This window comes from Corvus hawaiiensis, chromosome 4, assembly GCF_020740725.1.
Source record: "Corvus hawaiiensis isolate bCorHaw1 chromosome 4, bCorHaw1.pri.cur, whole genome shotgun sequence".
NCBI classification, from domain to species: Eukaryota; Metazoa; Chordata; class Aves; order Passeriformes; family Corvidae; genus Corvus; species Corvus hawaiiensis.
In genome coordinates, this window is record NC_063216.1 from 34531521 (window position 1) to 34543925 (window position 12405).

The following is a 12405-nucleotide window of genomic DNA, read 5'->3' on the forward strand; positions in this document are numbered from 1 at the left end:
TTCCTGTGGTAACGTGCACAGGGGGTGCCGGGGACAGCAGCGCAGCCGTGACCGGCGCTGTAGGCACCAGTGTTTCGGGAGCGGCAGGGGACTGTGAAGACGCAGCAGCGGCGGACGGGGATGGAACAATGGCTATCATCGGCGCCGTGTGGGGGGGGGGGGACCTGGGGGGCTGGAAGAAGGGTCGCCGCTTGGCTTTGGGAGGGGCCGGCTATAATGGCAGCCATGGCCATAACCGGCGCGGCTGGGGGAGGGGTAACACCCGTAGGTAGCAGGGGGGTAGGCGCTGGCCCCGCCGGGGGTACCGCCGGGGGGCGGGGCCATCATGATGTCAGCAGCGGGGGGTGGGGTAGCAATGACGGCAGCAGGGGGGGGTGGAGCCGCGGTGACGGAACCAGGGGGGGGGGGCACGGAGGGGCAGGGGCAAGGGGCGGGGCCGCGGAGACGCTGGCACTGAGGGCGGGGACCGCGGGGGATGGGGCAGCGGGGGCCGCGGGGGATGGGGCAGCGGGGAGGAACGGGATGGCGGGAGGGGCGGGAGGGGCCGTAGGGTCCGGTGGGGTGGCTGGGGCCGGGGTAACGGGTGCGGGGGCCGCGAGCGCGGGGGGCGGGACGGCGCGCGTCAGCCGGACCGCGGGTACCGGAGCCACGGGGTCCGGCGGAGGGGCGGGGGCCATGCTCCGCTGCGGGCTCGCGACGGCAAGGGGCGGACTAGCAGCCGGAGCTGGGCTCGGCGGGGTGACTGCTGCGGGCGGCGCCACCGCAGCAAACAGCTCTACCAGCGCTCTGCAAGCTGGGATCAGCTGTGCAGCTGCCATATCTCGGTAGGAGATATTATTAAAGAGCTTAATTCCAACTGTGTCCCAAAAGTCTCTTGTAAAGACGGCTGAACGGTCAGCATTTGGGAAATTAAGTCGGGTCCATTCTAAAAGATTTTTTAGCTCGTGTTTAGGCAACTGACTTGGACCAGAGCTTATAAGTAAATGCTTAAGTTGCTTATAGAGATCTCTGTCATGGGCAGAGTGGGTTTGTCCCATTTTTTAGACCAGTATGATACTCACTTAGGTGATGTCGCAGGAGCAGCGTCCTTACTCAGATGTCTGTCGTGCGGGGCTGGCCAGGCACTCCACTCGGCAGTCAGGACGCCGCTTTTTGGTCCTTTCCCAGAGCTCCGGTTTCAGGCGTCGCTTGGCAACGGCTTTCCGTGCTCAGGACCTCACGGGTGGGTCCGCACTGAGCTCCAGTGCGGGCGGTGCTCAGCACTACTCGCCTGTGCTCGGGGCGTGCGGCAGATTTCCCTCCGCAGATCTCCGGTCAGTACTGCTTGGCAGCGTGTCCGTGCTCGAGGGGTGATACGGCAGACCTCCTCAAAGAGCTCCAGGGGGCCGCTGCGCAGCAGTGGCGGCCCGTGCTCGAGGGCTGCCAGGCAATTGCCTCCAAGAGCTCCAGTTAATCCCCGTGCTCGAAGGCTGCCTCAGCAGAATTACAGAGCTCCAGCTATTAGGATGCGCAGCATCGGTATGCCGTGCTCACGACAAGTTCTAGGTGGCTATAACTGGTCTTTTAGTTACCGTCCATGGAGAAAAGTCCTACAGATGGAGAAAGCTGAACCGGGCGTTCAATCACGTTGTGCGCCAGGCTGCAGGTGCTGGGTGTGGGCTCGGCAATCACGGTGGGCGCCAGACTGTAGGTTTCGGGGGTTCTGGGGGTCCAGTCGGGACAGCCGGACGTAGACGGTGACGGATGGAGACGAGAGATCTCTATAGGCAGGTCTTGAGACACAGCCGGTTTATTGTAAAGGGCGTGGGTATTGGGGCACTGCTCAGAGCTGGTAGACTCAGCTCTGAGCAGGCCCAAGAGAGCAAGAGAGTGAACGGGTGAGAGAGAGAGAGAGAGAGAGAGTAGGAGCAAGAGTAGAAGTGGAAGAGAGGAATGAATAGAAGAGAGAATGAATAGAAGTGAGAATGAGAATGTCTGAAGTCCTGGTTACAATACAATAAATCATCTTCTGCACTGAATATTCTAATTGTCACTAACCAATCTAATACAAGATACAAATCCTATAGCATTTACATACAGCCTATAAGAGTTCTTATATTACCATAGAGTGTTACATCTTAACTTCTAAAAACTACTCTTTGGACCCCTTCTGCTGAGCTAGTAGGGTCTGCTCTGACCCTTGGACCTGTTTGCAAGCAGAGGGTATTGTTCCATCAAGAGGGGATTACTTCAGTCGGCCATACCATTGTTTTCTAGTTGTTCAGTAACTAAGACCTGGTATTTCAAAAGTGGCTTTCATTTCGATGTTGCCTGTAGTTTTCATATTCCCAAAATCTTTTGTCAGGCAATCATATTTCCAAGGCTTTCCTGTTTCATCTTCCCCAACAGGTTATGTTATTAGTGGTACTGTTGAGGAGGTTTGCTGATTTCTGTAGAGTACCTTCATGTATCAACTACCTCATCTGTGGCTGTAATTCAGTGAATACTCCAAACGGTCACCTTGCATAACACCTGTATAGGTAATTTGGCAGTATAGATAAGCTGTTGTAACATTGTGGGCTTTTTTCCAAAAAGGAAGTGATCTTGGTTCTGCTTCTACTTGTTTTTCCTGTGTTATGTGTAACAATTGTTAGGTGCAAGGTGAACAAAGTCAGAAGATGAGTTTACAGCTATACAGCTGTGAAGGCAGACTGGAACAAAGCCAGCAGTGGGGCTACCGCTCATGAAATACTGTAATTATACCATAGAGGATGTACTGCCTCAACGTGTTCACAAAGAAGGCTTTGCACTTGCCGTGCTGTGTTAGTGTGATCTTTCTGTGCCGGCTAGAATGGACCCAGCTGAACCTAATCCAGTGAATGGGGAAGTTTTCAGTCAGATGAGCTTCCTGGTCGTGGTTCATGGTGCAGCTTCAGCTCTGGTGCAGGGCACCAGTTTGGGGTTTTTTTCTCATTTTTTTCCTTTTGCAGGCTTCAGGTGGAGATGCAGCTATGGCTGGCATTACACAGGGCAGGTTGACCTGATTAAATGGCTGTCTCCTTATCTAGCTCTGGCACGTAGCCAGTGCTCCTGTGAGTAGACTCTGCTTGCAGGCAGCCCCCTTGCCTTTCCTCCTCCTTCCTTTCCCAGTTGGTTGTGGGACTAATGAGCTAAGTCAGCTCACCTGTAGCTGATGGGGCAGGTTCTAGAGATACCATGATAAAAGAAGCAGAAGACAAGGCTTAAAAGTGGGACTATGTCTTTGGTGGCCCAAACTGTAAAAATGATTTGTTGGTCATCTGAAAAATTGTCCTAGTGATTCTGTTTCCTCATGTTTCCTCCCACTGTAGCACATGCTTACAAGAAAAGGTAGTGAGAGCACTGATTTTAAATTAATTGCACAGGCATGCCTACAAATGCATCTTTCTGTATTGCTGTGTGACTTTTAATTACTCCGTTATGCTTTTGCAAGCATCTCATTTTCCCTCACTTGCCTGCGGGTCCAGCTGCTTCAGTTTCTTGTTGATACTTGTCTCATATATATGCACTGTCTAAACCTTGATCTCATGCGAATTTAAAAAACAGTATGTAACTCGGTGTCAAGGGTCACATAAATATTCCTCAATTCATTGATAAAGAGAATCTTACTGCTTTAAGTCTACCAGCTGGTCTACCCTCTTGAACAATGTGGTTTATAGAACAATAATCCAAGAACAGCTCATTTAGCTTGCCATGTTCATTGAGCTTTTCCTGTATGAAGCACTGAGCACAGTAGCATCATTTGTTTCACAAATGTATTTGGATTCCTTGGCTTAATTTATTATCTATAAAGCATTGCAGAAAACTGCTCTAAAGTATGAAGAGATCTTGGGTGGTTCTCTAATTTATTTAAGCACTAACTTGGACACGTTTAATCATAGAGGGATTGTTAAGTGCATTCTATTTTATGTGTAGGAGTTTATTAAAGAAGTTTGGCATAGGCTATGCTGAATTCTTAATTAGTATATGATTAGTTTGATAATGGAAATTAGGACTAGTTTCCATTTTAAGGTACAGAGCGCCTGTAAGCCCAATGTGATGACCTGAGCTAAAATCCTTAGCTGACTTTAAGGTGTACTGAAATCATTCATACTGAAGCAGTATGACTACAGGGAGAGATTAAGTTTCTTCTTTTCCAGTTAGCTTTCTGTTATATGAACTTTCTGAGCTTTCCTAAAAAGTCATGTTGACCTTCCCGTATTTGTCCTTACTGTGTGGCGTGGTTTAACCCCAGGCAGCCACTTCCTCGCTCCCCTACCAGTGGGACTGGGGAGGGAATCAGAAGGGTAAAAGCTGAAAAACTCGTGGGTTGAGGTAAGGACAGTTCAGTAGGGAAAGCAAAAGCCTCACACACAAGCAAAGCAAAACAAAGAGTTAATTCACTGTATCCCATTGACAGGCAAGTGTTCAGCCATCTCCAGGGCAGGTAGCTGGCTGAATATCCAAGGTGATGGCAGAATGCCATCACGTGTAATGGTTACGTGGGAAGGTAAATGCCATCACTCTGTCTCCTTCTTCTTCCTTCTTCCATTTTTATGTACTGGACATGGTGTCATATGGTATCGAATATACCTTTGGTCATCTGTCCTGGCTGTATCTGCCACCCACCTCCCACGCACCCCCAATTTCCTCACCAACATGGCAGCACAAAAAGTAGAAAAGGTCTTGGCTATGTGTAAACACTCCTCAGAAATAACAAAAATATCTCTGTATTATCAACCCTGTGTTCGGGACAAATCCAAAACACAGCTCCGTACCAGCTACTGCAAAGAAAATTAACTCTCCCCCAGCCAAAACCAGCACACTGATAAAAGAACAAAAAGCAAAGTTCACAGTAACTTCTGCAGTCATAACTAGTTAATGTACCTGTACCTCTAAAGTATCTAGAACATACTTGTGTAACTTCATTGGTTTAACAGGTTAATTTAATCTGGAAAGACCCCTGTATTAAGACACATTCCATACATAGTAATTGGAATGAATAACGATTCTTCTATGCGTACAGAGTCAAACTGGTTTAACAGTGCCAGCAGGGTAGGGTAAACTACAAAAATTTTACAAATACTGTTTTTGTACCAGTAAAACTGGTCAGGGGTATGACACTTTTTTCCAAAGTAAACTGAAGATCTTTGGAATGGACATAATTTTCTCATGTTGTATCTTCATGCTAATGTGGTTTGTTCTTACTCATTTGAAGGGTATTACGGCAGAATCAAGGCACTTGATAGTGGGGCAGCTATACTAACGCTGTAATATAATAAAATGAGAGATGTTTACCATTTATATCAAATTGAGCATCCAAACATAAAGAAACATACTTCTGCTACTGCTTTTAAAGTCCTTAGTCTACCCTGGTGTAATATTAAAAAATGCTATTAATAGGAACCTCCTACTAGGACAATTAAAGTTGTATAACTTTTGTCCCTGAAGAAGGGTAAGTTCAACAGTGATGTCTTCTGGGTATAACTTAACTGTACTAGTGGAGAGGTTAGTGCTTCTAACTACCAACCCTCAAAACTGCTGTCTGCTCTCATGGGAATGTTTCGTGACCCATTTCAGTTGAAGTAAGCCTGAAATACTTTAAAAAGTAAGTATTTAATACGTTTTTTTGATGGAAACATTGAGAAAACTCTGGCATATAAAAGCTGAGGAAGAAGTAGAGAGGATGGGTTTAATTGGTGCAAGCTAATGAAAGTTTTCCACTGCTGTGGTGGCCTACAGAGTGCTTATCTAAAGTAGCAGTGGAACACCATTGGACTTGATGATGCCAGATTCACCACCACCCAGTTTACACTAACTGAGGATAGTGATGCATTTAAAAATAATTCTGAGTCTTGCCAAGAAGGCTCACTAACTCATTTACCAGGAGCATAAATTAACAATATGTAACTTACAGACAAAAATACTTTGGTAGCATTTGGAGTCTGAAGATTGAAGAGAGAAGCAATAAATGCATTTTAATGCATTTAAGAGGAAGTCTAATGCCTGCCTTCTGTCAAAATGCCTGCTTTTAGATGCTGCTTCTAGTGGATGGAGGGATTGAGCTTTTCTAAGGAAAAGAGGAGGATATATAATTCTGTTTCTGTTTTTTTTTTTCAAGTGTTTTTGAAATAGCTTCATTTTTTATTTAATTATGTGGCAAGTAATGCTGTGAAACACTCAAGAAATAAATTTGAGAACAAGTGTAGTGATTATCCTTGTAAAGCAGGTCTAATCAGTGTGAGTACAGATGCTGATATTTGTGTTACTCCGTAGCTAGAGCAACAGAAACAGAATGTTTCTGTGCTGGGTATCTTCTGAGAAGGAGATTTTTCCCTGGCCTCAGAAATTTACCACTAATAAGAAAATATGCAAAGGGATCATCACAGACTAAGGGAATACAAGGGTGCCAAACTAGAATGTATTATACATTTGCAGAGGCAGCAGTCTAATCATGTTGACAGTCTTCATGTTGTTAACTTGACATAGTTGTCAGCAACACATCCTTTTTAAGGAAAATTTTAGAAAGGTTATGTTTGTTTTGTAGTTTTAGAGTGTTTCAGATCTTAATGGAAGATCTGCAAAAAGTTGTAGAAGGAGTAAGAGCTTATGCTGTGACGGTATCAGTAACTAAATGGCCATGGGACAAAGCACTTTTTACCACTGCGTTTTTCAGAAATTTTGTGGTAAAAGTAAAGGCAAGGATCTTAGTCTGATGTGAAAAAGGGAAACCAGTAGAGCAATTGAGCTTGTTTTAAGCAGCTATAGGCTTGCTGGTTGAAACAGCAGCAGTTGAAAATAATTTTTGCAAGAGCGTTCAAAGTGAGATATAAATGAGGTAAAAATTATTTGGGCAATGTTTGTAAATAACATAGTGCTTGATGTGTTGGCAGAAGCCTTGGCTCTCCCTTCTTGCTTGTAGTCCTAATATAACTAATATTACAGTTTTTTTAACTGTTGGACATTATAAATAAGATCCTAAAAGTATGTGCAGGTTTTTTTACATTGTGGTCTCTGGTCTTGCAGAATTCCAGGTTTCATCCTTTCAGTGTTTTAGATAACTTTAGAAAGGAAATATAAATGTGATTAGCAGTCTTAAGCATCTGAATAAAGTTTGGTTTATATTGGTTTGTTTCATTCATTTTGAAAGGAGAACAGAGTATTCTAAGGAAGAATCTGCCAATTAATTGACTCAGTCTACTTCTTTCCTATACTAGCAATAAACATTTCTCATATATGGCCTCATGTGTCCTTTGAAGGTGTATAGCATGGTTTTGACAAGCATGGAAAAGAGCATTTCTGAAATCAGGAAGATTCACATTAGATGAGAACACCTTGAAGATCACTTCTGGTTATTGAAGATCAAAACTCAGGCCGATGATACTTAGAATCATTAAGGTTGAAAAAAGATCCAGTCCAGCTGTTAACCCAGCACAGCTGTGGTTGCCACTAAGCCCAGTGCCACACACACATGCATTTTGAACACTTCCAGGGATGGCAATTCCACCATGTCCTGGGCAGTTTGCGCCAATGCCCGACCAGCCTTTCAGTGAAGAAACTTTTCCTAGGATCTAATCTAAACCTCCCGTGGTGCAACTTCACTCCTTTCAGGTGCTCGTAGAGAGCAATAACTTTCCCCCATGCCTCCTTTTCTCCAGGCTGAACACCCCCACATCCCTCAGCTGCTCCTCATCAGACTTGTGCTCCAGACCTTTCACCAGCTCCGTTGCCCTTCTCTGGACATGCTCCAGCACCTCAGAGTCTTTATTGTAGTCGGGGGCCCAGAACTGAACGCGGCATTTGAGGCATGGCCTCACCGCTGCCGAGTACAGGGGGACGGTCACTGCCCTGGTCCTGCTGGATTATTGCTGATACAGGCCAGGATGCCACTGGCCATTTTGGCCATCTGTGCACACGCTGGCTCATGTTCAGGTGCTGTTGACCAGATCCCTCTGCAGAGCCTTCCTACCTTCCAGCAGTTCAGCACTCCTGCCCAGCTTAGCGTTATCTGCGAACTTACCAAGGGTGCCCAGATCAGTGATAAATATACTAGACAGGGTTGACTCCAGTACTGAGCCCTGGGGAACACCACTGTGAGTGGCCACCAACTGGATGTAGCTCCATTTGCCACCACTCTGGACCCAGCCAGCCAGCCAGTTTCCTACCCAGGGAACAGCACACCTGTTCAAGCCATGGGCTGCCTGTTTGTCCAGTAGAGTGCTGTGGAAGATGGTGTCAGAGGCTTTCCTAAACTCTGGGTAGACAACATCCATGGCCTTTCCCTCATCCCCCAAGAGCTTTTCTTTGCTGGGAAATGAAGGTTATAAGGTGTTTAGGGAACATTTCTCAATTTCAGGTAGCTTTTAGTTTAGAATATATTTATTATTTCTTGTGAAACTATTCCGCTTCTGAGAATGTTGGCTGGAGCAACTCAGGAAAATAAGCTTTTAAAAACATTAAAAATGTGCTAAATTTTAAAATTTACGTAATAGAAGAAAAACAGCTGGAGCTTTTTTTTCTGCTTAATTCCTTGCAGGGATGTCTAAAGAGTGATTAAGCATACCTGATGTGAAGTCTAACACAGATACCCTAGGTAAGCAAAACATGAACTACAAAACCTTTTACAGCTGTACCAAAGTTAGCTGAGAATTTGTAGGTAGTTCTCCTTGACCTGTCCTGCTCCCCTGTCCCCAGAGCAAGATGCACAGCTTAACACATAGCTGCTCCTCAGAGAGGTGACCTTGCTTCTTCAGTGACTCTGGGCTTGTCTGACTCTAGAGTGAGCTGCATCAGGCAGCTCGCTGGGCCAAAAGCAAAGAGTATGGTTTCATGGTGCAGTTCAACTGAATTATCAGCTTCCCCGCCAGCAACAACAGAAATGGAGGTTTGCCTCCTCCTTAAATCTTCCTTCTTTTCTTCCCTCTCTTGACTTATAACAACATGTTCTCCCTTTTGTCTGCCATAGAATGAATCTGACTGCAAAAGAAATCAGTTCAGTGTGCTTACCTAGATGATTGGTGCATTTCTGCCAGCTGAGTTTTCTGTCCTTTTAGTGAGTTAAATTTTCTACTGTGTGGTCAAGACCATCCCAGCTTGGTCAGGGCAAGCAGGACCTCCTTCCTGGGGGTGAGCTGTAAATTCTGTTCAAATTGCTTTTGAAACTATTCCTTGACTCTGCAAGTAAGAAAGAGGTTTCTGCCAGTTCAGTTGCTTGAACTGACTTTTCAGAGCATGAAGAGATGAAATTATAAAAATGGAAATGGGATAGGAATGCCTGTTGCAGCTCTCCATTTCAGTAGTTGATCTGCAACATGAAATGCTGTCTAAAAGCTTATAATTGAAATACTGAAGGTGCTTTTTTTCACTGTTATGCATGCTCTTCAGAGCAAAGTTGCATGGTTTATTGGAGGTGGTTTCAATTAAGATATTTTAGTACAGCGTACTGGTGTTACAAATACTGTTTTTTTCAGTGCCCTTTGGTTTAGGGATCGCTGAGTTAAATAAAGCAACAACACACAAGAGAACATACTTCTGAATGTTTATTTAAATTGAAAGTGCAGGTGTCAAAATATAAAACACCATGTGATTAATATGTAAATTCTTGTCAATAATTGTGAGTACATTCGTTTTCCATTGTGTGCGTGCCTCATGAGCTCAAACTCAGATGATTTGTCTAGCTTTGACAGCTGGTTCTGCATCCATAGGTTGAATCTCCTTGTGCTTATTCCAGACAGCATGAAGAGGTAAGACAGGTTCAAACTTTTCTCCAGATTCCTCTTCATCATAAGAGTTCAGTCTTGTTTGTGTACTTGAGGTCCTATGCTCGTGCAAGTGTAGTTCAAATGAGTCTCTTTTAGATAAGTTTCAGAAATTCACTGCTAATGGTTTATGCCTCTCTGAGAGGTAGTTTCCCTATGACTGGTGCATCATAGTTGAATACATATGTATTCCTTCACTGCTTTACTCCGAGGTAAAACACGTCAGTTTAAATCACTTTCAGTTTTCAAGCTAAGTTGTTTTACTAATACATCTCGACTGTGAGGGCAGTTGCATCTGATGTAGGAGAACTAACTAGCTGGTGCAAATTAATTCCTCAAAGCCATTTTTTGTTATTTTGTAATGAAGTAGCACTCATTTCTGGCACTGTATATATAAACAGTGCAATATTTTGTTACTAGTATTTTATTTAAAAGAAGAAAACATGGATAAGACACATTGCCTATCTTGAAAATTTCAAGTGCTCTTTGAATAGTGATTGTGCTGCAGCTCACTGGATGCAGAAGTGGGCTGATAGAATGCTCATGGAAGGTTGCTGATACTGGATCTTCCTAGGAGATAATGCTTTTCAGCATAAGCTTTAGAATCATATCTCTATATGCGTGTCTGTCATCTTTTGTCCTAATTTAACTAATAATGCAGTGTGCTAGTAAGTGATTAAGAATGGTGTACAGTGCCCAAATATTTCTGTATTTCCCCTTTCGCACATTAATTAGGTTTTAGTATACCATTGGGCACACCTCCAAGGCCTGCAGTTCTTGTGCTAGTTGAAAAAGATTTCTCTTTCCAATTTTAAGAGCAGAAATAGCTTGAGTTAAATTTGAGTTAAAAATTAGTTAAATGTTTTATTTGCGTGGCTCATTGGGGAGGTTTAGAGATTCACTGAGGAGGAGGTAATTCCTAGGAGTTCCAGAGAAGTTAAAGAATGAAAACCAGTATTAGTGTGAGAGTACTGTCTTTGTTCATACAAGAAGTAGGTATTGCAGTGCTTTTAATTAGCTTTTGTCAGTAAAATTGTTTATATGGTGCTACATAATTTGTGAATGTTCCTTTAAAGTACTGTCTAGTGAATATTTGTATATCAGTAATATAATACATGCCTTGCCAAATAAACAAGGCATGTATCTGAATCCTTTATACTGCATTCATGTAGTAGGGTCTGTTAAATCCCACAAAATTCTTCTCATGAAGATTTGGGCTTATGCTGTAGCTACAGTGGTGATAACGAAACAGCATCTTTTTTTTTAAACACGTATTTTCTGTGTCCCAAGTACTGCCTCCTGTTAGTTACGAAATTGACCTTCGGGCACTCCTGTTAATACTAAAAAAATCTAAAAGAGTTCAGAAGAGGTTAGATTTGCCCCTCTTGATTTGCATTAACAAAACTGTCTGTGTTCCAGCTTTTTAAGATGTTAAATATGTCCCTACTGATGTCATGGTCAGTAGAAGACTTCTGTTCTCACAGTGATTTTACTGCTTGTTGGAAAAGCAGAAGCGGAAAAATAGGAAGTCTTTGTGTGAGTTATTCAAATAAAACAATACAAAGTTTTCAAATAGCAAATTAATTATTTTTATAGAATTAATTTTATGTATAATCAAACTTTAAATTTTGCAGGGATGTCATCTTCATAAAACTGTGAACGCACTTATGTGAACTATATTTCCCCCAAGATATTTTTACTTTTGAAACTACAGATGTTAAGCATCTTCTTTCCTTTCTTTGACAGGAAATTCTGGTGATTAGAGATCATGGCAACCATAGAGGAACTGGCCCATCAAATTTTTGAACAGCAAATGGGAGAGGTACATAAATTTTGAGTCCTATTTAAGAGAAATTGAATAATAAAATATACAGACTGATATGTAAAAACCAAAATTAGCAGAGAAAATTTTTAGTACAGACAAGACTTCTGGACACTTCCCTCGGAAGGCAGAAAAACTTACTATGTCCATTTTAAAGTTATGCTGCAAAGTCTTTTTTGCCAAAGTCCACCCTACAGAAATTAAGAAAAATCTAGCAGTGTTTCCAGTAAGTCAGTAGCTGTTCAGCTCTGCTTTTTGGGCCTGTAGTGGTTTTCAGAGAGCCATCTGGTTGTGTAATTGTTTTACTCACTTTTAGTTACAAAAGTCAGGACACAGCTTTTACTTTACAACTATGCAATTCATTTGTCAGTTTTGTTTTCACTATTAAAGTTTTATCACGTTCTTCGCTTTCAGATATATGTGCTTGCTATGTGTCAAAAGAAAGACTGAACTGTTTCTACAGATTTCTAGTTTCAATTTTTGTGACCTGTGTGCAGAATCTGTGTACTGCAGCCAGAGAACTGCCACAGATGCACAGATAGTTTGAGAGTGTGGATATGAGTATACATAGTTATCTAGAAAGTTTCAGCATAGCATAGAATATTTAAAATTAGCGCCCTTTTAAATTAGATAGAGGCAGCAATTTATTTATCTTAAATATATGTTATATTTTAGCTTGAAATATCCACTCTTGGTTTCTTGTCTAGACACAGACTTACTTCTCAAGTAATTTTATTTCCTCTCAGCCTTGATTTCAGATGGAAAAGTTGGAGTGAGGGATGGGGTGGTTAATTCTATTCTGAATAAATTCTCACAGCTTTTATTTTG

General features: G+C 43.0%; 1 protein-coding gene across 14 annotated transcripts in view; it reads left to right on the forward strand.

Annotated features, from left to right (window-relative positions):
- Nucleotides 1–12405, forward strand: part of NR2C1 (nuclear receptor subfamily 2 group C member 1) — a 60356-nt gene that overhangs the window by 8471 nt on the left and 39480 nt on the right. For 5 of the 14 annotated variants that reach the window (XR_007202971.1, XM_048300288.1, XM_048300285.1 and 2 more), the window contains 2 exons: nucleotides 8534–8590; nucleotides 11502–11577. The exons of 1 other annotated variant lie outside the window; for it this stretch is intronic. Coding sequence is in view for 7 of the 13 variants with exons in the window: in XM_048300288.1 (XP_048156245.1) it covers nucleotides 11524–11577 (54 nt within the window). In the remaining 6 variants the exon portion in view is untranslated. Of the gene's footprint in view, nucleotides 1–2388; nucleotides 2520–7942; nucleotides 8591–11501; nucleotides 11578–12405 lie in introns of those variants that run through there. 8 more of the 14 variants (XM_048300294.1, XM_048300291.1, XM_048300296.1 and 5 more) reach the window with 6 other exon arrangements.